Source organism: Bemisia tabaci, chromosome 4 (assembly GCF_918797505.1).
Source record: "Bemisia tabaci chromosome 4, PGI_BMITA_v3".
Classification (NCBI taxonomy): domain Eukaryota; kingdom Metazoa; phylum Arthropoda; class Insecta; order Hemiptera; family Aleyrodidae; genus Bemisia; species Bemisia tabaci.
The window spans coordinates 13,278,401-13,306,175 of record NC_092796.1 but is presented as its reverse complement, the minus strand read 5'-3'; the positions used below and the strand labels follow the sequence as shown (position 1 = coordinate 13,306,175).

General features: G+C 35.4%; 2 protein-coding genes across 7 annotated transcripts; one reads left to right on the top strand and one right to left on the bottom strand.

Annotated features, from left to right (window-relative positions):
• Positions 1-31: 31 nt before the first annotated feature.
• Positions 32-15,894, bottom strand: NTPase (ectonucleoside triphosphate diphosphohydrolase NTPase). 4 transcript variants are annotated; one of them, XM_019046111.2, is made up of 12 exons: positions 15,637-15,894; positions 13,911-14,040; positions 13,052-13,204; positions 12,490-12,569; positions 11,433-11,576; positions 10,225-10,336; positions 9,447-9,615; positions 8,634-8,780; positions 6,781-6,944; positions 4,897-4,953; positions 3,726-3,832; positions 32-3,031 (listed from the first exon to the last, which is right to left on the bottom strand). In XM_019046111.2, the coding sequence occupies exons 1-12, from the start codon at positions 15,664-15,666 to the stop codon at positions 2,954-2,956; spliced, it is 1,371 nt and encodes a 456-aa protein (XP_018901656.1). In that variant the 5' UTR covers positions 15,667-15,894; the 3' UTR covers positions 32-2,953. The 4 variants fall into 4 exon arrangements, with proteins under 4 accessions (XP_018901656.1, XP_018901655.1, XP_018901657.1 ...); XM_019046110.2 differs by lacking the exon at positions 15,637-15,894 and adding an exon at positions 15,289-15,479; XM_019046112.2 differs by lacking the exon at positions 15,637-15,894 and adding an exon at positions 14,973-15,098.
• Positions 14,677-25,287, top strand: LOC109033480 (mitochondrial 2-oxodicarboxylate carrier). Of its 3 annotated transcripts, none has more exons than XM_019046116.2 (8): positions 14,677-14,841; positions 16,940-17,093; positions 18,007-18,221; positions 19,701-19,763; positions 22,201-22,353; positions 22,684-22,803; positions 23,702-23,883; positions 24,961-25,287. In XM_019046116.2, exons 2-8 carry the CDS (start codon positions 17,021-17,023, stop codon positions 25,076-25,078), a joined length of 924 nt encoding a protein of 307 aa, XP_018901661.1. In that variant the 5' UTR covers positions 14,677-14,841; positions 16,940-17,020; the 3' UTR covers positions 25,079-25,287. The 3 variants fall into 3 exon arrangements, with proteins under 3 accessions (XP_018901661.1, XP_018901660.1, XP_018901662.1); XM_019046115.2 differs by lacking the exon at positions 14,677-14,841 and adding an exon at positions 15,505-15,710; XM_019046117.2 differs by lacking the exon at positions 14,677-14,841 and adding an exon at positions 16,020-16,041.
• The last annotated feature ends 2,488 nt before the right edge of the window (positions 25,288-27,775 follow it).

Here is a 27,775-nt window from a genome sequence, read left to right as displayed (position 1 = left end):
GTGGCACTTTCAGAACAATAAAAATTAAAACTTTATTTACATTAAATTGAATTTTATTCAAGAAAATTTGTAACAAAAGCGAAATGAAAAACATAACAAAGAAGGAAAAATATTCACATAAAATTAAAATCACTTGTCAAGTTCTAAAACTAAGAAATTTGATCAACCATATTCCTGTAAGGTCCATTGATCATTTTACAATCTTGAATATACTGACTTCCACCGATTTGATTTCATCACAGTCCTTATAATCTTCAGTAAAACTAACTTCAAATGTTCCTTAACAACATGAACCCTTTTCATTATGACCCCAGGGTTCACTAATTGGCTTGGACGAAATGAAAGAACTTTACAACGCCAAGAATGGTAAATGTCATTTAATGCAAAACAAAGAAATGAAACTCAATCACAGACATTATGGGTCTGAATTTTTTGGCAGATTTGTGGCAGACCGCAAGTTGAGGCAAGAATGTTGACTTGTTATTCAATCTCTGATCAATAGTTCGCACTCTTAGGGCACTGAGGGTGACTACAACCTATAGTAAAAAAGTTAACCTTACAAAGCAGCTTGAGTTTAGAATGATTTCTCCAAAACTCAATTTTAGGGGTTAGGTTTTGCAACTTGCAGATGATCGTAGCCAATAAAAGTTGGGCTGTTATGTTGTTCAGATTTTCCTATCCAATCGAGATATCAATGACTAATACGATCACGGAGTTCACTGTTAAAAGGGTAGTCAATGAAAATCTTAAAATACATAGAGGTGCTATCTATACTGAAAAGATGTGGTTTTCCATGCACCTTTCTTACTGGTAAATGATTAATTTGCCATCTTCAAAAATAATGATAGTGCAAAATTCGCGAAGCTATTTCAAAGAGCTTTAACTGCCCATTTACCAGCTATTCTCTCTGGCCTGATTTCAGGAATATGACAAGTATGTATAAGAATGACATAAGTTTGCAACATACCTTATTTTGTTGGTAAAAAAATATTAATAAGAACTCTAAAGAAAAAATAGCAAACATGTCACATAATTTTCATCCTATCGGATCAGGACTTATCATTCTACGAATTTCTAAGGAATCAGGCTAAGGGTTTAATATGAATCCCTGCAATATGTTTCTTAAATATTTGTAGGAAAATTCTTCAACACCGGCTCAGTAAAATCTGAGAATGACCCATGAGACAAAAAACTTAAGAAGGTAAAACATTGAGGGAGATGGTGACATTGAAGTTTGAAAAGAGAAAGCATGATACCAAATTCCTACAAGCATTGAAGTGAAGGCCACTACATGGATTCCACTCTCATAACTAAAATGTTATGGATCGCATGTGACCTGACGCTCTCACAACATTTTCGAGAAGAAAATTTAGAACATCCACAAACCTAGTTGGCTGATGATATTGGACACTCAGGCTAATAGACTGATTGATTTATGGTTTTGAGATCTCTTTTGTACAATGAAGACTTAAACGAAATGTCAATAATTTTGGATTCTTGGATGCAAAGGGACCAGAAAGAATTGTAAAGATTCCACAGAATTAAGGTAAAAAATAATGAGAGCTTGGAAACAGCTCAATTACTTTTCCTTGAACAAGACTTGGAATGAGATGAAAGAGTGAGAGAACGTTCCTCACAGGGGCTGTGAAGTCTTGCTTATAATTACTTCATCAAACAAGATCAGTAAAACTGATTTAACTGGGGGGAGGGGCAGAGATTTGGACTTTTTTCTGGTCCCTGGTGAACACACTATGCTTCATGTTTCGCATGTTAACACCATTTTTTTCCTCCTTACATTAAGGTTAATCTTCAGCTGTAGTTCCGAAAAAATCCACCACGTCGCGCTGCTAAAATCCGACTCCGAAATCAGTGATTATTTAAATATCACAATAGGTATCTTAAATTCTAAGACTCATAAGTTCTAGCAGCATACGTCTGGAATCCTTAGAAACAAACGCGAGCTTTGAAAGTCTAATAATAAGAGCTGTAAATTGATCCCAGTTTCTCTTACGGGATATCTGTAAGTGCGAGAGAGACAGCTCACGGTGGGAGAGAGATATCTGCCAACTGCTGAGAGCGATCAAGCGCGATTGGTTGCATCAAGGTCATTATGCTTAACCCTACTTTTTTCTGGGATCAAATTGCAGAGCTTCAGAAATGACTTTTCACGTTGTTTTTAGGGTCAATAGGAAGGAGAATGATATGGCTAGAACTTATAACTTTTCGATTTAAACAGAAATTCCTTCAACTTTTATAAAAGCTCAAGGACTCACGTGGAGCTGTACGGACTCTAAAACACAGCGGTGGCGCCCCCTGCGCGGAGAAATTTCTTACTTCACGCAGCTGTAGATAAATCTTAACATAATCTATTCCTTGCCTTGCCTTAAAGAGGATAAAAAAGATTATTTGCCAAGAATGCTTCAATTTGTCACTAAATTCTATTAGCATCCTTCTGAGCACCTAAAGGAAACTTCAAGGAGGTGGTCGTTAGTTTAAGATTTTTACCAAAAGACTGAAACGGCAAGTAAAAGCCAGCAAAAAATCATTGAAACTATTGGACTCAGCAAGTTGTGCGTTGTTCTCAAATGATTCTGCAACCGGTCAGGTTTTCAAAACAAGAAATTTTTATTCTTGTCCTCCTGGAAATCGCTGAATGGATTGTATCTCAATAGCAAAGGCACTCAAACCTGAACCAGCCAGCCACTACCTCCTGAAATTCTTCGGTGTTCGAATTTTAACAGACCTACAAGCAAAATACAAGAAAGTTGGACAGCTGCAAACATTGTTCAACGTCAGCTACAAAAAAAGAGCTGGATTACCTAACTCTGAAGGTGTAACAACAGCATTCTCTTACAACTTGGAAAAAAGAAACACACAACAGCACCATTTTAACCTTACAGTAAAAAAATAAATTTTTATCGCTAATACTGTTACGGAAGATCCATGTCAATGCTCACAAGCCTGTTCTCAGTATGTGGAACGCAGCTCCCAAAGCCCAACTGATTTCATGGTCGTCAATTTTCTTAATCAGCTGAAACACAAGAAAGAAACTCATAACGTTACATAATGAGTAATGAAACAGTTGAGACTGACTTCCTTTTTGTATTGAATACCTATTTCAGCAGAATAATGCCAAATTGTTATTTTTTATAGTAAACGGAAGTAGAAATGTTCTTGGCTCAGTGCTAGTGCCATCAAAATAGGGACTGCTTAATTATTCAGTTCCGAAAATACTCAAAAGATTTTAAAAACATCATAAAAAATATTTGTTTCTTGTTAATTTTCATCTTTGTCAGACACATTAAAAGGAAAAAGAGAGGAAAGATGTAACTTTCAAAAAAGTTAATACTCCACTGCAATTTTACTAGATTTCCAAAAATATGACCATCCTTGCTTAGAAAATCCACAAAATTGTGAAGAGGTTCTGCAAAATAATTGTTTCAATGGAGCCATGTGAAAAAGATGAGAGCCGATGTTGGTATAATAAATTTACGAATGTCGAGAATTTGGGAAATTTGGGACCCCAAAAACATGAAAACCCTTAAATATTTTGAAATTGAGAACTGAGGTTTTTTCAACATTGATTATTATGATTAGTAGGTCCTTCTATTTGGAAAGAAATAGACCGTATCCTATTAGAAAATTCAACCCAAAACTGTGTTGCCTGATGTTATCTTCATCATCAGGCTCTAGGAAAATTGTCCACAACAAAAACTTCAACTTACTCGTATTGATCTTGATGTGTCTAGTCCAAAACCATCATGCAGAAGAACAGAAATGTATGTTAGATCAAGGCACATGAAGGGCTGTTCTGCATTTGGAAATTTGCAAGCTGTAACATGAAATTAAAACTTGAACTTGAGGGAGAGCTTAACAGAGATCAACGGGCAAGTTAAAAACATAGTGCATGAAATATTACAGCTTGCAAGATATACATATTGAATAATAATTAGTACATTTTCCATAATCAAACTATCCTTATTTTAGTAACATTTTTTCTCATGTCATCTATTCAATTCTCTCAAACAATGAAAGTAAACAATCAGGATGCACAGTATCACAGATCAGACACTACAGGATTCAAATTTACATCTGCGTCCCTTCGTTCCAGAAAGGTTTAGGCTACCATTCTAACAAAGCAGAGAGGTCAAAATGATAACTCACTGTCCACACTTTGTTAAAAGTTAATTTTTACTTCAATTGGATGCAAGTATGATATGAACCTTTGTGATTTTATTTACCTACTCATGATTAACACTGCTGACTGACGGTCCTGCAGTCGAAGATTCAACTTGTGGACCTGGACAGCTTGAGTTTAGAATTGGGGTGATAGAATTATTAGAATTAGGTGATAAAGTTGATCTAACTTGCTGCAATCAACAGATTTTGAGCCGTGACATATGAAAGTTTTTGACATTTGAGTGTGAACCTACATAAAACAAAGGCTTGAATCGTTTGGAATTAAAAATTGGAAAAGAGGGACAAATCCTATTCTATTTTGCCCAGAAAAATGTTGGAAACGGAGTCAGGCACTGCAGTGCAATAATTCTGTGAGCTAAGTATCAATCTCCGCTTAGAATTCGATTGGGTTTTTCAAATCCTCTGGAATAAAATTGGTACAATGCAATTTCTGATAACCTATAGAGTTTATTAAACATGCGACGTTTCAATGTTTTCGAGTTCACGTATAACATTACTCATCCATGCATAGTTTCAGGCTTATTTTATCCTTGTATTTCCCTTGCATAATGAACTTAAGTTCTTGGCTTACTCAATCTCTGAGTTTATTTTTTGACTTTGTAGTAAGTCTCAATTTTAATTATTGAACACATATTTTTCTTTTTCTTTACTTATTTTTACACATGAGACAGTGCTAATAGACGATGGGATACTAACCTTCAAGGGCGCTCTTGAAGTAGTCAGTTAACTTTATTGTGCCACCTTGGTATGGATCTGATAAAAAATAGAAGAATTAAAATTACACAACTAATAATGAGGTCAGTGAGAATTTCAATGCACAAATGAGAGAGAGATAAAAAGTTGAGCCAACAGAAGTAAAGAGTGAAAACTGCGAGCTACAAAACTGAGGGAAAATGGGCAAGGTGAAAGCTAAATTCTAGCAGTTGATATTTAGGCTGAGATTTAACAATGAATCCTGCGAAGGCTGCGATGCACTGCCTTTTCATTATTTTTCTGAGTTTGAGTCCCTCCAATTTTGCTTATTGATCTTTGAATGGGGTAAAAACTTCTCTTCCTCAAGACATATTACCCGAACAAAATTTCACAATGAAGACATTATATGTATCTAACACATTCAAAAATTATTCATGAATAAAAATTAAAATTTTTAGTTTAAATTAGAATTAATCAATTCAAACTACCTGCTCGCAAAAAAACTAAAATAAACGAAAGTCAGATTGGCTCTTGGAAACAAAAACCATTTGCTCTTTTCTGTGTCACATTTGATAACATTTTTTCCTCAATTAAAAAAACTTGTAAACATGTCAAAAAAAAAAAAAAAAAAATTCAGAAAAGATTCTTCCATTGTAAAAAATAATGAAATTAGTTTGGTTCTTGCTTGAACTTGAATTTTTTATGAGCGGGAAGTTTGAATGAACATATCTGAGATATGATTTTTTCTTGTGTATGAGAGTAATTTGAAAATTTAGCTGGTCATAACTAACTGGCCGGTTATAACTAACCAGCTTCATTGAGCGGTTGCGTTCATTCATAAAAGATTGGCTAAGATGGCATTACCTTTGTGCTCAGAACGTAAAAGATGTTTATTTATCAAATTAAGATCGAATTGTTTATCACAATAACAATGATGGCATTTTTTGGCAAACAGATTCATTAGAGGATATTTTCGGCCACAGGTGACTGAACAGACTCCAAGCCAAGTTCTAGTTTGTTTTTGAGTGGAAGTTAGAAATCAAAAGTTGTGGATAAGATAATTTATCGATACAAAGTTTACTTTTCAACTGCTAACGTCTAAACTATTTCAAAATCAAGAAAACTGTCAGTCATGCGCGGCTGATACCATTGCCAAAGTGTTTGAAGCGAACATGAACAGAGAAGAGAAATGAAATCACCAAAGGCTTAATACACAAACCAACTTTTCAACATTTTTATCTTTCCTAGGAGTTAATGTCCAAGCTTGAATCGCAGAAATCTTATCAGACAGTAAATTTTAAAAACTATTATGTAGCACCATGACCTAAATTAAACTTTTTTAATTCATGCATCATGTTGACTTATGGTTCTTGCTAAAGCTTTCCTCCTGCAGTTAATGCTTTTTTCATTCCACGTAATAAAAGGAAAATTGAATTAATCTGCACAAATGCTACACAAAAATTCTCAGAAACTTAAAAATCTGATTGCACAGTTTGTCCCAAAAGTAATGAAAAAATCTTAATTCTGAGAAACGGGATACAAATAACATGAAGTTCAGACAGAAATCTAGATGAACTCATTAAAAATCCAACTAAACCTCTTTGAAAACCATCATTTTCTTGAGTTATTCAAGAAGATGACTTTATTCCTTCTCACTTTAAATCATCTGCGATTTTGAGGGTAAGATGCAATTTTTATTTTCATGCCAACCAACCTTCCAATTTTCAGAGGTCTTTTTCATAGCCTTCTCATTATGCAAGCAGCTGTAGCTGTTTGCAGCTGTAGCTGTTTGCAGCTACAGGGGTTGCTCGATTGAGAGGTTTCTAGGTCTCTGATTTTTATTTTTATCATAAGAAAGAGCAATATTTTGAAGTGTTCAGCACTCACCTACAAGACCTACTTCAGTGGCTCGATCAAAATAATACGAAAATGCAACAATATCATGCTGCAGCAGTTCTAATGGTTTGTCAACTTTGTACTTGGACACAACTTTTTGCACAATTGCATGACACTCTGAGTAGTTTACTGAAGCTTTTGCATTATAATAGCCACTAAAACGATAAGGATGAAATGAATTAGTACATACAGGCAAAGGATAGCATTTTTGAGTCATATGAGTATCTTGACATTGCTTGGTTTAAACTATTGTTCAATGGGCCACTACAAAATTGAGAATCTCAATGCATGTTTTCTTATCGAAATGCTACATAATATACAATGGACATATTAAAAATTTCCAAATTCGACCAATGAGTGAGAAAATAACGATTTTAGGTGACACCGATTCAAACTTTCCACTTAAAGAAAAACCAGAGTCAAATTGAGCACTGAACTAATGTCAGTAGTTTTCACGATATAAGAATCTTCACGTGTACTAACTTTTGGACAAAATGAAAGGTACCTAGTATAAATAGAGGAAGGAAACGCGTATGAGACCAAGGTCTAGTTATTGGCTTATTGTACGTTGATTCCAATTTTTTATTTTGCATATGTTGATTATTATTTTTTTGCACGCAGGAAGTTTGACTTCATTGTTTAAAATGTAAAGTATAGACGTTTACTTTTCACTCACGAGTTAAGTTTAGGTTTTTAATATGTTCCTGAAAGGAATTTCAATGGGGAAACATGTGCTGTAGTGGTGAAATTCTTACTCTGTTTGATGGTCCATTAAATTTCCTAGAGATAAGTAATTTTAGGAGTAAAGTTAATGAGTCGAGTCTTATGAATATAAAAATTTTTGTGTGTTTAGGTAAGAACCTCCAAAGGAAGGAGTATCGATAAAGGCCGTTTTGGGCCCTTCCTGGCTGAATTGCCTCAACTCTACGATTCTTTGCTTATTGAAGGTGTATAGTTATTATGGAGTTAATCATAATATAGTCATTTTTGGTCTCTGTTCAGGTCTAATACTGGCTTGAACATGGGTCTGAGGACAGATTTTGGCGCAAAATGCAGATTTTTCGGCACTCAACCGCAAACCCGCGTTTTCCGCCAAAGTCAGCTTTCAGATCCATGTTGAGGCCAATGTTGAATCCTATAAGAGACCGAAAATGACCAAATCATGATGCACTCCGCAAAATAAAGACCTTTAATGAGCAAAAAATTGTGTAGTTGAGCATATTCATGATGAGCCCAAAAACGGCCTTTATTGATACCCCTCCTTTGCAAATCTATAATGAAAATGCGGGAAAAGGGATGCATTCTTAACTTTCTCTGATGATCTCATTATGATTTCCTGACCACTTTATGCAGGGAACTGTTTTCATATTAGCTCTAATATCCTGTACAATTCTTTTTGTCTACTGTACTTGATACTTGATTTTAATTTCATTTTATTGAAACTATTGCAATTCCGTTGGAATTTGGACCTACTTCTTGAAGATGCAATGAAAAAGGGAAAAAAACCTCTGACCTAAAGTTGCAATAGCATTAAGTCATTGCATGAATACTTCATGCAATGAATGAAGCAGACAGAAGTATTACTTTCTGACTCATAACTTTTTTTTTTTAACGCAGCTATTCACCTGTTTCTATTTCAGAAACATCAGCTGTGCTATCTCTTTCTGATTTGATTTTTTAAAATCGCCCATTTTTTAGCTGCAACAAAATAATTATTTAAGGCAAAGCAGATAAAATATGAAGCTAAATCACACATTACTGGGCTCAGATTTTATTTCGTCAATATCTTTAGCGATGAGGTAATTGAAAGCAGAACTTTGAAAAAAAAACTTGATCAGCCATACCTGACTAAATATTCGACATTGCCATACTTCCATTTCTTATCTTTGATGACTGGATTCACACATTTGCTAAAAATACTGGTTGATTCTGGACTGCTGTCATAAGTCAGAATCTCTTGCCTCGCTGCCATTAGTCCAAGGCCTAGATAACTGGACAAAAGTATTAATTATTAACGTATCTCTAATTTAGCTCTTCAATTTTTGATGGGTGATGCTCATTGTTTGACTTGTCCTCTGATTGACTTGAATTGAATCTGATGTAATCAGTCTTCAACTTGGCTCTTGATTCTGACGTATCACTGGTCAACATCTGGGTGAGGCTAGAAAACTTTTGATTTGGCGGCATAAAATATTCTGTTGTCCATAAAACAGACTTTGCACAAAAGGTAGTACCTCTGACAAAAAAGCTTTGAACACTTTATTTACTATTTAATATACTACCACAATACTGAAGACAAAACAAAAAACAAACAGGAAATGTATTTAATTGAATATACTATAGTTTAAACTCCATCAAAACAGTCTGTGGTAAGGACCATAGATAGAATGAAGCAAAAATGCTTGGTAAAAATACCTCTCACTTTAAATTACAGAAACTTGTTTCAAAAAGGCGCTCCAAACGGACTTGTTGTTCCATAGAATCTTTGCAAACTGACTAGAGCTTGAAGTGTTTCCTTTTAAAATTTTTGGCCCATAGAATCCATGGCATTTCTTTTCTAGTTTTCAAATTTAGATGTTACTTATTTCCATCATTCATTTAAACATACATTCATTCTTTACTACTTTAAGTATAAACATTTTTCCAATGCAAAATACCTGTGAGTGTATATGTTTACTTCCTGCTGCATTAATTTAACACTGTGAAGATATTGTGGTGAGTCTCTCTTGATTCTGGAGTCATCAAGGGGGGCAAAAGTGATCTGAGTGGAGCCTCCACCCAAATCCAATGCGCCAACCGTGTCTTCAACGGATCCACCAAGCTTACCTAAATATAGGTGCACAAAAACAATCAATCTTTGCGATGTTTCATATTCTGTGCTTAAATTTCATTATTTTTATTTTTTATCTTAGATTTGCAGATTGTCACACCTATTTATGATCCTTTTATTTGATTGTTGATTAATAGTTTGTGATGTTGAAGATTTCATGGAAGATCTAGGGTGCTGTAAAAAAGCTCAACTTTCTGCAATTGGAGTTCAGAATATTACAAAATTACTTGTTGAATCTTAAAGATATGTTTGCATAACTTTTGGTCAACTGTAAGCAACAATACAGGTCCTGCAACTACTTTTCTAACAACAACAAAAAAAAAAGGTTAATCCATTAAATTAAATTTCATCTGCCAAATCAATTCGAGTTTATCATCTTATTCACCTTATGTGCTATAATCAACAATAATCAAAATTTCAAATTCGTGTCCAAATTTCAGATTTATTGCTTCTCATATTAAAATTTTTGATAATAGATGCTGCCATACTTTTTAATCAATCATTAATGAATGGGCAAAGCGGTAAACAATTAATTTTACATGATATCAACAGAATATTAGTCCCAAACAGCAGGTAGACATGTGAAATTCTTGACTTAGACTCACCCATCAAAAAATTGACAGTGAACCAAGAAAATAGACCTTCATCTCGGCCATCCATTATTGCTACGGAGTTGCTTGTTGACAAGAATGGGCAATCCTTCAGGGCGACGGCCACCTGAAAAACGAAAAATGAAAAATAGGGCATTTTTTTTTTAAAGTACAGCAAATCCTCAAGTATCCCATTTTGCATCTATGCGAGAGTAAAATTCCAAGCAGACTTCTGATAGCGCTGGAATTTAAGTGACTAATTTTATGAGAGAGAGTAATGGCATTTTGCAGCAAAAAACTTGCCAGATCTAAGAGAGATACCCCTCAGAGAATACTTCATGCCTACACACTCTGTATGTGTATTAATTCTACGTCCCATTTCAGATTACTTTTCCTTTTTTGCTGTATGCACAGGATAGGGAATTCCCTATCCTATGTGCATAAAGCGTAAGAGGAAAAGTTATCTGTAACAGGCTCTACAACAACATTTTAGTGATCAATGGACCACTGGACAAGATGTGAATTTTAGCATCATTATACGCCTTCCTCTTCAAAATTTCACATAGAACACTATTTTTGCAGTGAAAATTATTGAAAGTAACTCCTGACTGAGACATTTACGTTTTTTGATGCGTAAATACAAACTTCATACTCATAAAAAATGAAAAAACCATTATCTCTACTTGAGTCAAATCGCGCACTATACGTTTCCCTAGCAGTCTCAGCAGTATATATACGGCAACCTCAATTTCAGAGATTCGGCTTGGCTATTGCAAATTATCAACACTTTGAACAACACAAGGCAGGGACAGAACATTGCTAAATAAGGAAACATGCTAAAACCGTTGAAGTGCGCAATTTGATTGAAGTAGACTTTTGTTTTTCTTGTGGGCAGGAAATTCAAATTTCCCTTGGCCAATGTAAAATTAACATGTTACTACCTTAGTTAAGAGTTGATTTCAATAATTTTCGATGCGGAAATCATAGCCTACAGGAAATTTTGGTTAAGAAACACATATCAGTATGCTTAAAATTGTACCTTGCCTACTGACCCATCAGAATTTGCTCCAAAATTGTTGATCCACATTTTAAGTCATAGGGAAGATTCGCCATGTTCATTTTAGATTTGAATCAAGATGGCAAATCCATGTTTTACTCTCTAAATTTTCCGGATATTTCTCTATGAAACCTAACATAAGAATTGCCTTAAATAGATTGAGTACCTCTTGCAGGAGAGCTGAAGATTTTTCCAGTGGTAAGAGTCGCAAACCTGCTGTGGCCCGCAATGCAATTGGCGTTTCTGTCCATTTTCTTTCCGGAACAAAATCCAGGGCTTGATTGACTAGCTTGGTTATGGAATCTGCAGCCTGAAAAATATTCCAAAAGAGGATAATTAGGCTAAAATCAATGATCCCATCCTTTGCAGCTGATGCTCTGCAAAGGGAAAGGACCTTTCAGGGATTGAAGCTCCGACAGATTTTCTTTCAGACTTTACGTAAATAGCGATTGAAATATTGACCATTATGAAAGGAAAGTTGATATGAGCTCAATGCAAGACTCACAGCTATGGTAAAAATAGTTTGGTTTGTTACTCAGGGAGTTGTTTTGTTCATGAACCCCTCAACCTTGTACTGGTGCTCATTAGAGCTCAAAATTTCTGACTCTATTGAAATTTATGAACGTTTTGGCCTTGTTCCCTCCGAAAAATAGTGTGGACCGAGCGCAATTTTACCACCTTGTTAATTAGACAGTTTACAGAATTTTGAGAGAGAAAAAATTCCTAACCTTTTTTTTCAACTATTTTTTTACTATTCCTTGACTATTGAGCTAATTTCAGTAGTTAGATCTAGATTTTGCTTCTTAAACAGGCCTGCACTTCTTGGAGACTTATTTATCCTTCCAAAAACAACGGACAATGGACTACAAAACTATGAAATATTACCTTATGGAGGCAGAAAAATTTCATTTCTGATTAATTTTCTGAGATCTTACAGACCAGCCCTTCTTGTGCGCTCATCTTGCAACAATCCTTCGACTGACAATTAGCCACTTGTGTGAAAGTTTTTAAAATATTTTTGCTTGATCTTTTGAGCAAAATTTGGGACTTTTTTTTGACTTCTGAAACATTTTGGAAATACTTCAATACTTCCATTCTATTCAGATCTGCAGACAAACTGTCAAACAAGAGTAGAAGTTTTCTTGAGTAAAAAAATATTTCATTCTAGAAATCTTGCTTTTTCATTCACTGGTTATAGAAAGCGAAATAGAAGTAAAACTTACTCCTTTTGGGCTATCTTGGAAGCTTGATAGACTGGGTGCTCCTTGCAAAAACAGCTCCCTCTCTATTTTTATATTCCCATCTGAAAAAGAATAAAATTTAATACTCCTTGATATCCTGAAAAATATTTCGTTCAATTTTATTGTACAGCTAGGATCATTCATTAATTTTCTTAATAAAAATTTCTTGTCACCCCAATAATGAATTTTTATTACGGTGACATCGAGAGGTTTGATTCTTTTGATACAAGCAATAAAAAAAATTGTGTAACAGGCCCCATTTGGTCACTTTATTCTAGTCTAAGAAAGCAATCAAAAAGTTTACAGGGTCAAACTCAACACACCGTCTTCAAAAACTGTATAACTTAGCAAATTTTTGACTGACTTAGCTTGATCTTGTCGGATTGGGGTGTTGATCTTCAATCCTGAACAAATAGCATTGTGCTTGTTTGTTTTGTTCGTTCAGCCAAAGGTCAGTTTCAAAACTTTTGAGACAACGCACATATCTATTTTTTTGAAGTTGAGTTCAGATAGTACCTCAAAACTTTTAGGAAGCTTATCTTACCATAGAGGGATTTACGAAATTCTAGGGCTAATAATCTTGAACCAGTGCTTCCAGCATCGATTATCACAGCATACTGATCCACATGAAGACCTACTTTAAAAGCTAAGGAGTCAAAAAAGTTCGTTTGCGGAGACGGCTTGAATATTTGGTAATCTGAAACAAGAGGAAATGGAATACATAGTGTGATCATCAGACACTCACGTTGATAGAACAGATTTAAATAGAAGTTCGTTTCCTCAGGTGGAGGTGGAAGGAGAAAAATAAGAATCAGGATTTTTCTATTCATGACTTTACTTTCGAAGAAATATATGAATGTATCAAATATTTTATGGGAGATGATACTTATATGACAATAGAAACTTTAAAATGTCAGTTCAGATCAGAAAACTTAAACTTTTACGGATTACTTGTCTCAATTTCGCATTTTTTTTACCTTCGCCCCCTTCGTAAGACCTTGGTGGAGTAGGTTCCAATATCCTTTAATATGTAAGAGCGAAATGGCGTCATGCTCTCCTCAAATCGCCTCCCCCTGAAGTGTCACATATTTTAAGAATGACCCCTTGGTTGGATACCTATTGATGCATTGAAAAAGACATTTTTCAGAGGGCATATGCATATTCATCATTCAATTTGCAAGGGAACATTTTGCGGCATTGAAATGCAGGAGTTACCTTAATTCCCTCAGGTGGAAAACAACAAATTATTTCACATGTTTTTTTTGCTGTAACATCAAAAAAATCTCCATTTGTGTAGCCTCTTTAAAATTGGGTATTTCTAATACTTATAGTTAGGTAAAAAAAAAAAAAAAAAAAAAAAAAAAAAAAAAAAATGAAAATTAGAGGGAAAAAGTAATACTAACAATAAAAACTGGAGCAAACAAATGCAAGAATAATATAAAGAAAACAGGTTTGCGTGCGACTGCAAAGTTTTTTCTTTCTCTTTGGTATCATACTGTCTTTAGATTGGGATTCATCACCTCCTCCATTCTCCTAGAAAAAAGAGAAAAAAAAGCAAATTATTAAAACCTGGATTGAGATTAAAAGAGGCAAAATTAAAATGGTCAAACAATTTGATACATTACCTCTACAAGATTGGTAGACATATTTTGGCAGAATTTGTTACTCCAACAACATAACAGCTCTATTTTAGAATTCTTGATACACACACACGAAAAAAAATTCATTCAAACTTTGTCAGCTAGAAGGCATCAGAGTGAGAGGTTCCCAATTGTACTACAACATTGCAAAGTGTCATCTTTCATATTATTACTACTTTCAATTAAGTACTTACAGGTGTATATTTTGTGTTGAAAATTTCAGGAAATTTTCTTAAAGTCTCGAAAGACAATTCCCACAAAATTTTAAAAGAAATTTTGCTGCCATTCTTCTGTAAAATAAATAAACTGTAGGTACAGTTCAACTTCGCAACCCTGCAATTCAATTAAGCTTCTCTCTTCTGGCCCCTTACTTAAAGTGTGTGACCTCTCATCATGATAACAACAAACTGACTGATTATGTGCTCCGTAGAGCAAGGTGATCTTAATCAAAATTAATGTCATTCTTAGTGATGGCAGAAAGATTTTCTTTAAAATTTGTCAACTTAGGACATTTAAAGAGGTTGTAAGTGCCTGTTTTATAATAGTTTAACCATAATACTTACTATTAAAACTTACGTAGATTTAGATTAGAGTTTGAAACTAAGCATTACAGAAGTGACCGAGGGATGACAAGAAGCGTTAATGACGGTTGTGATTAGTGCCGAAAAAGCCACATCCTGAGACTACTTAACAGGTATTAGCAATATGAATTTCATAGCTAAAAGTATAGGGGAAGTACCGATCATTACATGATCACCAGTTTTCTACTTTCTGATTGCCCTCGTCACGTCTAGTAAACAATGCTGATGTGACTTCCATACTTACCTTAAATTGCAAAATTCCTAAAAAAACTGAGCTGAGCACTCTTACGCATGAGAAAAGACAAAGTGCCTTGCATCATCGCCAACTCACTCAACTGCTTCTATGATGGCTACTTGTATGATGTCATCATTTAGAAAAATATGCTATGGTGGCTTAGGGAATTTTGTCAAGATATGAGACGAAAACCGTGAAGAAGTAAGAGTGGAACTATGTATCAAGTTATAATGTTATTAGACCTCCCAATTTATACAAAAGTGTTGCAAGTCCAGAGTTGGGCTTTGAAGGATTGGGAAAAAGATCTTGAATAATAAAAACTTACTGATACACACGGAATTTTTTCATTGAGTTCGCTCATTCACTGTGAGACCGAAATATTATAATGCATTCAAACTACAGCAGAAAGGATAAAAAATAGGACAACTGATAAACTAGGGACTAAAACTCTGCGAATAAGTACACTGATAAGCAATGTAAACAGAGATTGACAGACGTGAATTTTTAGGTTAGGTCATCGGTCGCCGCGCGCTGTCGTGAGAAGCCTCTTTTCAACAGACAAATTTAGAATTTGAGTTCGAAATGTAGTTCAAATTTTTTAACTCCATGGTCTTTTACGATGAAAGTAAACTTTAAAAACAATTTTATCAAATGCTAAGGGTCACTAGCTTACCTTCTTTAACTTCGCGGCAGTTCGCAACATTACGTTGGTTCTTTGGCGTGAGAGGTGAAAAGTATATCGAGAAGGTAGTTAAAAAATCTTTTTACTTTACTTATATTCCATAAACCGTCGATTTATCACTATTTGTGCGTCCACTACAACATCTGAAAGTTTTCAAGCACTCGAAAAGGGCGAAATTTCCGGCGATGTACCAAGACTAGGACCGAACGCAGTCTTGAGTGGGAGAGTGAACTGTTATCATCTTTCTTGTTTTTTTTCTCAACTTCCGTGTTTTTGACCTTCGGTATCTTGCATTTTTATCATTCGATACTCTCAGTGACGTCTGTAGTCATTGATTCCCACCGATTCTTCACGATGTGAAGTACCTTCATTTTCAAGAGCCCACAATTAAATCATGTATTTATAATTACTCCTGTACCTAATCTGTAATTATTCTCTTCTCTGTCATAACCCTATAACTTTATCATGGTACAACCCACCCCTATCGATTTTGTCATTTCCTAAAAAAATGACCTTTTAACATAGTGATTCTATCTTATTCACTCCATTAGATCACTATCAATGCTGTGTTTACCTGCAACAAAATAATCCATTAGCACTCCTACACCGTTACTTGGTACCAACGTCAATTGGTTTCACTTGGGCTGTATGTAAATAAAATAGGAATTTTTTCAGTAGTGCCAACATGATGAGAAAGCAGTGTCTCTTTAAAATGGCTAATACTGATTCATCACTGGGTTCTGGACAAGCAAGAATTTTGAAATGAATTTGCAGAATAAGACTTTTCACAGCACTCAACTTTAAGGATGTCAGCATGTCAAGAGAGATTCAAATCTGTTCCTTTACAGTTTCGTTTAGAGCCCATAAACGATAACTTTTCCTTTTTTGCTGTATGCGTTGGATAGGGATTGTCCTTACCTCGCGTATACAGAGAAAAAGGAAAAGTTACCTTAAATGGGCTCTATAATGTCGTGCAAAGCATGGATAGCTTGCTAGAAAATTTTGGATTGAGGTAGCACCACACTCTTAAATTCCATGTAAGGAGGAGCTGAAAGTGGTTGTTCTAAGAACACAAAAGGTACAAGTAAATTGTAGCCGTAAATGAGTACTTATTTCTTTAAATTTAGAATACACTCATCAGACCATATTTCAGATTAATTTATCTTTTTCTGCTGCTGGCGTTATTACTGCACCTGCTAATTTTGACCAGGCAGACAAAAAACATTAACTTCTCTTAGCCAGGGTCTACCAATTATAATGCCATAAATTTTGAATTGTTCCTTTTTTTGACCAGGACTACTCTGTTGCTGTCAATGCAGAACCTTGGGTGTTTTATTCCATGAATTTCCTATCCTAAAAGCAACTTTTATCAAACATGGCAGAAAAAAAGAAGGATTTACCGTTGTGGAAACAAGCTGTTCTTCAAGTTGGCGCCGGAGGATGTGCTGGTAGGTACATTTCCCTCTCCTTTATCTACCTCCGTTTCATTTTATTCATAACGAGGGGGTACAAACCCCCCCCCCCCCACCTGCTGCGCATTCCAACCCCTCCTGAAGCACTTCATTCCCCAGGCGTTCTGCGTTTCAACTTGTGTGTTGCGCTATGATTTTTTAAAATAGAGTAAGGCTTTGATTTTTTTCTTCAATTGTCTCATTAATGTACACAATCATTTAAAAGTGTATGTTTTTTTTTTTTTTATTTTTTTGTAATGAATTTCATGACTTTCAGCTTACCTAATTTGGTCTTGGGCATTGATTAAAAACAGTAGAAGCATTTTGATAGTGAAGTATTATTCATCTCAGTGTGTTCCGCAGCAGATTCCATGTCTCATTCTACTGTTTCAGAGGAGTCGCAATCTGTGCAATCTTTCTTTTGTCTGTAAGACAAAACAATCTCCAAAAGTTTACATAAAAGTGTAAATCTTTAGGTATGAAGTACTTTAAAAAAATAAATACTGTCCATAAGTATTATAAACTGGACTTTGTTTTGCAACAAGGAATCACTGTTTCTGACTCATCTTTGAAAGCACCTAACTGCATGGAGAAACTTCAGTGGTTTTGTATCGTAAAATGTAGTCCAAATTTTTCTATTATACCAATGTAAGTTGCTCCTCACTAAAACTGATTCATTCGATAGCCGTCCAGCTAAATGAATAAATAGTACTCTAAACTGAACCATTCTTACAAGCAGTGGCCTCCATAGCTCTCTAAATTACATTCATGCAAACGGATGATCCAAATAAAAAAGACAATCCTAATAATGTTTCAATCGAATATAGTGTAGGCATTGTTGCAAACAAATGTACACATTTTCAATGTTCTTTGAAAGGAAATAGACCTAATTTCTGTTCTTTCCTGACAGGTTTTGTTGAAGTTTGCATCATGCACCCTCTTGATCTGGTTAAAACCAGACTGCAGCTTCAAAAAAAAACAAGCACACTAAAATCCAGTGATGTGCACATCTACAATGGGGTTGGAGACTGTTTTGCCAAGATGTATAGACACGAAGGCTTTCTGGCATTTTATAAAGGGATTGTTCCTCCCATACTTGTGGAGACACCCAAAAGAGCTGTCAAAGTAAGTATGTCTTTTTTCGATTTTTTTTTCATTATTTAGCTACCTTTGAAAAGATTATTTTTTGCCGAGACTCCTAAATGTCTTAGTATTCACCTGAATTGCATCCAGCCTAAAATTATTCACAAAATATTTCTATGCAAAATTAATTGATTTTTTTAGTTTGCTAGTCAGCATAAAATAATTCTTTACAGGTTGCACATAGGCACTCAGGGGAAAAAAATTCAATACAAGTGCGCATTTTAAAGTCTAAATTTTAAAAATTTCAGTGTTACCAAAACATACTTGAAATAAACTATTTATACTTGGCAAAAGCACCCAAAAACACAAGCCTTTGCTTTTAAACATGACATTTTAATCCCATAAATCACAATTTTTTAGTTCGATCAGCAGCAGTTTCAACCGAAATATTCCAAAAGCATCATTTTTTACATGGTTTCTTCAAGTTTTATTTTTTAAACAGAAAAGAAAGAAAGATTCTGCTTTGAATTTTTAGGAATATCTGGAAAACCTCATTAGTTTTGGTAGAGTGCTAAGTTTCTATTTTAAAAAATTAAAGCTGCAAGAAAATTAAGTACTCCACCGAAAACAGGGCTGTCGCAAATTAAACTTGTCATTGATGTTAACACCGGATTCCCTCTCCACTGGGGTCAATGAATTGAGAAAGGATGGGAAGTATGGTGGGTAGAAGAATATTCTGCCACCTGAGCAAAACTTGTCTTAGAATGCAGCAGGGGTGCAGAGAATACTCGAATCATGTTCCTGAGTAAGGGCGGCGTAAAAATGTGGAAAGGCCCTTGAAAATTTGGAAGGAGGGTCAAAAGTCGAAAATCATCCAGGAAAAGAAGGAATAGGTCCTCTTCTTAAATTGATTGGAAATTCTTTGGAAAACCTACTTATGAGGGAGGTGCCAGACAGGGGCATAAACACGTGAAAGCTTGGAAGATCCTGCACTCCTTTAATTCAGAGTTGGATTTTTATTTGTAAGTTCAAAACTCAAGTGGTCATGATTAAGAATAAAGACATAATTTTGGTAAAGAAGAAGCCTCTATGAAAATGTCTCTAATATGGTATAAGTAAAAGAACTGCAAGAACCTTTGGCACCCAGATAAGAGTGTATTTTTTGTTCCCCTTGCGATAGGCTTGAGGAAAAATCCAATGAGGCTGAATCTTTTTACATGTAACCAGCGCTTTTCACGGTGCAATGACTGATGTTATAAAAGAATTAGACCTGTTTTAAATATCTATAATATTAGATCTTGGACTTCATTTTGCAATGAGGAACAGATGTTTCTGTCTTGTCCATTAAACCATATATCTGCATAGGGAAACATAAGGCACACTTTTTGTGTCTAAAACGAGGCAGAAATATCCGTCCCTTATTGCAAAATGCGGTCCATCTACGAAATACATTTTTCTTTTTGTCTTCCTACTTCACATGTGCATAGCAATAGTTGATATTTACTTTCATTCTTTTTCCAGTTTTTCACTTTTGAACAGTACAAAAAAGTTTTCCTGTTCGGTGCTCCCAGTCCAACGCCCTTGGTACGAGTGGGCTGATGCCTTTATTATTATAACTAACCAATGAAAGTAATTATGTTTTTGTGTCGTTCACCTTTTTTTTTTGCATGTCTTTTTGCATGTCATGTGTTTTTTTTTCCCTCTGACATTGATTGTGAAACTGAAAAACTCTGCATCTCAAATGCATTATTTTGAAGTCTCTGCTCTTATTTCATTTTTCAGAAGAAAGCTTACCTCTAATTTTGCAAAAAAAAAAATCCAAAAAATAATTTCACAAAGCAATTTTCCCAAAAATATTTTTAGGCATGCCCAAAAACTTAACACTTTGAAAGCAATTGGTTTTTTTTTTCATCAAAGTAAAGAGGGTGTCTACCGTGCAACAAAACACACATTTCTTAAATTACAAAAAAGCACAGATCCTGAAATCAGAAAGGTACAATGTCCGTCAAGAAAGTATCAATATTTTTTTATTTCCTCAGATTATATTGGAGCTATAGGGCTGGGGCTTGGTTTAGACTTTGTTCATATTGTCCATGATGCAGTGACGCAACAGGTTTTTCACATTTTAAATCAGTTGTTTGAGGGATGTGATCAAAGCATGCGTGTCAAGTGCCTTTGTCGCATCTCATTTTTTGTAAAAATTACCAAGCGTTGTGATCACCAAGTCTTAAATTTTATAAGCTGAAACTCTTGTCAAGAGCATCAAAATTATTCAGAGAGCCTTTGGCAATGATTCTATGAGCACTTGCTGTGTTCGCGGGTGGTATGATCACATTAAATCACGTTGCAAAACTTAACTACCATGAGTAATTTGCAGTCCGGGAGACCTACATTGTGAATTCTCTTGAGAACGTCGAAAAAGCACAAGCAGCTGCACACCGCTGAAGACCGTCAACTGAAGGTGCAAAAACTAGAGAATGAGCTGAAAATCCCAAAAATCATAGTTGCAGAAATTTAATCAATAAACTCGGACTGGATCCTCAGCATCACTACCCTTCAGCCCATTCCTTGTAAAACAGTTTGTAGTGAGGCACAGCATGTATTTGGTTCCACATCTTCCCTACAGTCCAGGCTTAGCCTTCTGAGACTTTCAGCTGTTCAGCGAAATTGAATACTGGATGAAAGATACCAGATTTAACTCGATAGAAGAAGTGGAAAACAATACAAGGAGAATGCTGCTCGCTATTTCAAAGGCAGGCTTATCAGCGTGTTTTCAAAAGCTTTAGTATTGTTCGTATTGTCGGAACAAGTGTATCATGTCCTACGAATAGTACCTCAATGTTGCAGGTGAGCTCGCTTTCCGAAGAAATAGAAGTTATTGATACTTTCGGGACTGACTTAGCTATGAAAAAATGAAGATTAAAAATGATAAACAAAGTATTAAAATGTTAGAGTAAGAAAAGTTTATAACTCTGCTGACAGAGAAATCAAGTCCGTTAGTTCACCATTGATGAGTAACCTCCCAACTGGTTATTTATTATCAGATCTACAAATGCTTCTCAGGAAGAGCAAGTTTCTCTTTTTCTGTATTTTGCTGGTTTCTCTTTAGTTTAATGCATGTGTTAGTGTGTGTTTTGTAATTTTTTTCCCATGGGTTCCCATCTTTCCATTTTATAAGGATGGATCATTGAGTACTTTAGTTTATGTATCTCTTATCTTGGATACTAGGCATCAAAACTGGGAAAAATTTAACCATAGGTGTGGCATTCTTTTTGCTTTCCAACAGTCTATAAATCTTAAAATTTGACTTTCAGATTGCCAAGATCTCACATATTCTCTGTCTCTGGACATGGTACAATTCCTGTCCATTATGCCGTGTCATGTACAGTTCTACTAAAAATTGGAACTTTATGAAGTTGTACCCAATGATCTCATTAAATACCTAACCAAGTCAAGAACTTCCAAAACTTAAGTGGTCACCATCTGTGGTCTCTCTACAATCGCACTCATACCACAAAGTCTTTCATCACGCTCAGTTTTCCCTAATGTTTTCCCTTTGACTTCTTCCTCAACTTTAGAATAATCATCGATGCATGATATTATGCAAGTGGTTGAAGTATTGATTTAAAATGATAATACCTCTGGTTCCATGAGTTACCTTGAACTATTCCGTCATAAATAGAGGTTTGATGGAATCAACTAGCATAATTCACATGCAGTTTCAGTGCAGGCAAACGAAGTATGCGAAACGATATCATAAGTTCTTAACTACAACAAATAATTGTCAGTTGACAGCTATATCAATAGTTTTCTTTTAAAAAAAAATTGCATTAATTGACTTTAAACTGGATGAATTTACCCGAAAATACTGAAGTTTAACTCCTCAGAGTTTTAAAAAAGTAAAATCAAATTTTGAATTTAAAGTTCAAAGAAAGTTTTTTATGAGTAAAATTACAATTGAAGTCTTCCTCATTTATCTCAAAATGAAATTAAATCAAAAGCTCTGTTTTTTCTCCTTCAGACTTTCTCTGCAGCAGGTTTTGCGTCAGGTGTCACAGAAGCTGGACTCGTCACCCCATTTGAAGTAGTGAAGGTAACATTACAAGCCAACAAGGCCAAAGCAATCGAAACCCCAAGCACATGGTCAGTTGCAAAACAGATAATCCAAAATCATGTAAGTTCACTCCCCTATATTTTCTCTACTTTAACAGAAAAATTTTAAATCAAGAAACTTTTAAGTTAAGTGCCAAAAATCCTTGTCTGAAAAGATGAGCAGGCTTGACCTCTAACAATAATCCATGAGTAGTGAAGAAAGTTGCCCAGACCTCTTGAATTCAGTCAGAGTGTTCACCTGCAGTAATTTTTAGGTGCAATATACAGCATAGAGGACTGTGACAACTGTTTTTTATCCTAGATGAATTAATAAATTTTATTCTACCATCATTGCAATCTCAGGCTTAGCTCTAAGTGTCAGTAGTATTTTAATGTTCGTTATTTTTATCAGGGTTTTGGATCCCGTGGCTTGTACAAAGGATTTTTTGCAACAGTAATGAGGGGAGGTGTCTTCAACATGGTCTATTTTGGATTTTACCATTCAGTTAAAGACCATTTTCCGACTCTGCAAGTAAGTCATATATCGTTTCATAAGGGGTTTTCTTTTCGTAATTTGATTTCCACTCTTACCTTGGATGAAAGAATCTTGAAATAATTTTTACCTCCTTCCCCTGAAAAAAATAATTTCTAGTTTTATAATTGAAGAGAGTTGTTAATCGAAAGCACATCAATGTTAACTAGTCACATTTGGAGTAACATCACCATGTCAAAGAGCTTAGCTCACAAGGTTTTAAAAACTTCGAAACTTAAAAAGAGGCTCAATGGACCTTTGTGTCTTGGAAGTGCGCATTTATGGATCAGGGAAGAAATGACGTTGTTCAACACCGGTAGTTTACTGAAAGGTTGGGAACTCTATGCATGTTGATTTTTAGTGCTGATTCTGAAAATAACCTCCGTTTTTTTGGATTAGTCCTGTCGCTCCCGAAAAAATCGAAATTTTCCCTAAAATCGAGCTTTTTCAAAGAAAATTCAGTTCTCCAGGAAATGGGTGTTCCAAAGGGAAAAACCAAGGCCATTCTCGGACTCAGCAGTCAAAATTCAGAAAATTGGAATTCAGCAGTCAGGTTGACAGTGAAGCTTTCAGGACATTCTTTGTGTTTTCACAACGTACGCAATAAAAAATCATGCAAAATCTCATATGCTGAGTTAAGCAGTTGGGTTTTTTTTTTCATTCAAATAGAAGACAAGAAGTTAGTCATATTATGACTTGATCCACTGAGTTCTATAGTTCTGCCAGTGGTATATTACCCTTTTTATTGTATGTTTGTATGCTTTTATCAAATAACATGTTATTGGTACTATTCTCCTTTTTGCACCCAATAAAATATTGAATTTCATATACTAGCTTTCAGGCAAGTTATCTAGTCCTAATATCTTTTCATGATGAAACTATTTTTTTGCTTCCACAGGACCCTGTACATGAATTCCTGAGAAAAATTGGCCTAGGTTTTGTTTCTGGTACATTGGCGTCCTGCACTAATATCCCCTTTGATGTAGCAAAGAGCCGAATTCAGGGACCGCAACCTGAGCCTGGCGTGATCAAATACAAATCTACCATAAATACCTTACGAACCGTCTACATTGAGGAAGGGTATGTGTTGGTGTTCAAGTAAAATAATTTATTATATTTTTGTTTACATATAACCGTTCGTGGAGAAGTAGGTCTTATGAATAGCAACGTTTTATTGAGATTCATTCGTGCAAATAATTAGTTCTTTGGGCGCATTTCGACAGCTCTGCCCTCATCAGCGTCTGCTCGCGCCTGATCTGATTAGAACGTGGAAGGTTTTATTGCAATGTATTTCGCTGATCTATTCAATAAGTTGCCAGTTTGACTAAATTTAAATGAGATATTTGCCACGCCGGTTACATCCGCGTTGAAAGTATTTTGGTGGAAGATGGAAGTACTCGTCTCGAAACGAGTCCAAAGAAATAATAATTTGTGCAAGTGAGACTCGTTAAAATTGTATCACTTATACAAATCTTGTGCAATCCTGGTGAAAAAGTGTTTTCAAAGGTCTCTTTAAAAGACCCAACCTTTGACCGTAACCCAAAGAAGCAAAATTTTCAGTTGGGTGATTTTTTTCTTGTAAGGTAGAAACATCAAATTTGGAGATTTTGACCCCCCTCCCCTCCCCCCCCCCCCAAAAAAAAACCTCTAGATTTCTAAAGAGAAAATCTTAAGAGGTTGAGATCATTTTTGTGTGGATCGAAGGTGTTTTGCTTTATAATCCTGCGGTTATCTATTTTGAACATAGAAAATTAGAATTTTAAATAGCTTTCTCTCGAAGCTACGTTATTTGAACTGTAATATGTGAACGGCCTTAACTTTGATTTGATACAGCATTTTTGTCACAAATAGTTAGTAGGAAGAACATTCCTCTGTGCTTTGATATATTTTACTAAAATTTTGGTTTTGTGGACGAAGGACTGTTTTCTTCATCAGAGAAAAAAGAGAAGGCAATGGCAGTTTTTGATTTGTGTTCAAAGGTTTTTGAACAAACTTGTCTCTTAACACTCAAGAAAAAGCGAGAAAAATCAGAAAAATACTCAAGAAATATAGTGGTCAGAAACCTTGAAAAGTCAGAAAATTTTAGAGTCCAAGTAAATTTCTCTGCCTGTTGTTTAAAGTTTCCAATTTCATCTAGATTTCTTTCCTTCTTTGCAGATGGAGAGCTCTGTACAAAGGTTTGGTGCCAAAAATCATGCGGCTTGGACCAGGAGGCGCGATCATGCTGTTGGGTTTTGAGTACGCCTATGAATTTTTGTATGAAACTTTTGCTTGATCCCCAATAACTCTAGTCATAGTCTGCATTTATACTTAATTATCCGTCTGCAGGTGGATTCCTCTTAACACCTCTCAAGTTTGTGAGTTTTGCCGGTGCCTGTATCTTCAGGGAGAATATGAAAAAAAGCTGTGCTGTGTTTAAAATATTTTGTTTACTTTTTTAGCAGTGTTTTTTCATCATCAATAAATTACTATAGAATTGTGCCATTCAGTATTATTTTCTTTGAAATCCAAGTGACACTGAAAAAACATGAAGTTCCCTACAGTAGAAAATTTCCTTTTGAAAACGCCAGATGATCAAGTATTTGGGAAATAGTGTTAGTGCTATGTATCACATGCATGAAAAGTAGATACGTTACTGAAATCCCCTGTAAATCATCAATATTCAAGGATTGCTGGCTGATTATTGAAGTTGGTAGACAAAGGGATCGACAAAAAATACAAAAAGGGTTTGAAGGGATCCTATATTGGTGGAAGCAAGTGATTGCAATAGACAAAGGAGGTAGGTACTATACTAACTAACAGCAACCCACTAGAGTTCTTTTAGTTAGTCCATCATTTTCTCCCTTTTAGTCCAAAAGAACCACCCATTTCAACCAATAGAATCGCTTTGTACTCCTTATGTCCTCTTTGTCTATAAATTTCAACAATCAGCCTGCTGCAACGAAAACCCAGGAAACAGCAATATTTTGTCATTATTTAATATGATATTCTTCACAACCTTTCGCAGCCTGATTGTTGAAATTTTTTGTTTGTCGGGACGACATAGATTACATAGATTAAAAGGCGGAGCATGATTGGTCAACTATGTCCTATCGCTGCTTTGTCGTGTCTATGTCGGGTTGAACTAACGACAAGGTAATGGCACCTCTTAAGTTTCCTACAGTATGTCGTCCATTCCACCTGACAAAGCAGCGATCAGACATAGCTGACCTATCATGCTCTGCCTTTCAGCCCATGTCATCTATGTCGTTCCGACAAACAAATAATTTCAACGATCAGGCTGCTGAGCTCAATAAACCTTAACTTTCGATGTGCAAATTGTGAGAAGCACAAAGCTGAACAATGAATTTCTTCGCATTTCACATGTGCTTTCTCATGAAGACATGGCACTGCTGCTAGGTCGGATCTATGGGGCCTGTTGAAGCATATGCTATGCTAAATGGTCTCCGTGGCGACCACTTTTTCTCTTCATCTTAACCTAATATATATGAAAAAGGAAGTCCTGCTTGTATGATTCTTCCAGTCATAATTTATCCTTAAAAAGGTATTATTAATAAAAATGTGTTGATTTATCTATAATATTGTTGACCTTTTTTCTGAGCTCAACAAAGTGGTGACCCCGACGTGATTCTTTTCTCAAAATCTAGAAAAGAACTAATTATACTGTTGTGTGAAGTTATGAGTCTATCTCTGGTTATGGCTTTTGCTGATATCAGAGACTCAGTTGTTGGTTATGGCTTTTGCTAATACCACCTTGGATTTTGGTTATGCTTTTGCGAAGACCATGGATTTTGAACGGTTATGGCTTTTGCTAATACCACCTTGGACTTTGGTTATGCTTTTGCGAATACCATGGATTTTGAACGGTTATGGCTTTTGCTGATACCGGATGGATCGTTTTAAAGGTTATGGCTTTTGCTGATACCTCGGATCCTTTGAGGATTTCACAGTGTTGATATCCTCTAGACTGGCCAGTCAAAACTTTTGTTGTATGGCTTTTGCTGACACAACTATTGGCTGCACTGCATGCCTTTTCTTCTGTTGTATGGCTTTTGCTGACACAACTATTGGCTGCACTGCATGCCTTTTCTTTTGTTGTATGGCTTTTGCTGACACAACTATTGGCTGCACTGCATGCCTTTTCTTCTGTTGTATGGCTTTTGCTGACACAACTATTGGCTGCACTGCATGCCTTTTCTTTTGTTGTATGGCTTTTGCTGACACAACTATTGGCTGCACTGCATGCCTTTTCTTCTATTGGTATGGCTTTTGCTGATCCAATTACTGGCTGCATTGCATGCCATATATTGCTCGAATGAAGCAGAAACCTCAAAAAAAAAAAAAAAAAGAAGCTACAGAGGAGTTGAAAATGCGAAAGGAAAACATGGAATATCAACTGCCCAGAATTGTGAACTCTATGGATACAACTTCCGAAACACGCTCACCTGAGATAAGTAAAATAAAAGCCCAGTATACCAGTTGTACCAACTTGATTTTTAAATATTTAAAAGTAACAGGTGCATTTAAAGCACCTAGAGAGAAATTTGTTGAATCCTAAGGAGATAAATTCCTGACTCAACGATAACTCTGCATTGGGTTATAATGTGGCCTGACAGAAGATTACTCATGAAAAGAAGAGAGAATGCAGGTACGTGGCTTGGGTTGCGATGTGTCGATTTTCTGCCATTTGGACCTATGGTACAGGGTCGATTGTTAAGGTGTTCGCTGCGAGCACCCTGTTTGTCGATCCTTTTCCATGGGTTTGAGTTTCATAACGATCGATGTATCGCGGGGCACGCCACGCCACTGAGAGAATGAGCATAATGGAGAAATGAATCAAGTTTAACATACATGAATTTGTATGTAACTTATCATTGTCACGGATTAATTATCATGAACTTTGATGTATTAACACACATGGTTAAAGTAATACAAAAAACCAAATTAAAAAATCTTCTAAAGATCTAAAGAT

Excerpts from the sequence above, each read along its gene's own strand:
- LOC109033480 (XM_019046116.2), top strand. The coding sequence starts at position 17,021 with ATGGCAGAAAAAAAGAAGGATTTACCGTTGTGGAAACAAGCTGTTCTT. Across the intron at positions 18,222-19,700 it reads CACCCAAAAGAGCTGTCAAA|TTTTTCACTTTTGAACAGTA; the intron begins GTAAGTATGTCT and ends TTCTTTTTCCAG. Across the intron at positions 22,804-23,701 it reads ACCATTTTCCGACTCTGCAA|GACCCTGTACATGAATTCCT; the intron begins GTAAGTCATATA and ends TTGCTTCCACAG.
- NTPase (XM_019046109.2), bottom strand. The coding sequence starts at position 14,234 with ATGAATTTTTTTTCGTGTGTGTGTATCAAGAATTCTAAAATAGAGCTG. Across the intron at positions 13,205-13,910 it reads TGTTTGCTCCAGTTTTTATT|ATTACCAAATATTCAAGCCG; the intron begins GTTAGTATTACT and ends CTCTTGTTTCAG. Across the intron at positions 3,833-4,896 it reads CTTCAAGAGCGCCCTTGAAG|CTTGCAAATTTCCAAATGCA; the intron begins GTTAGTATCCCA and ends TTCATGTTACAG.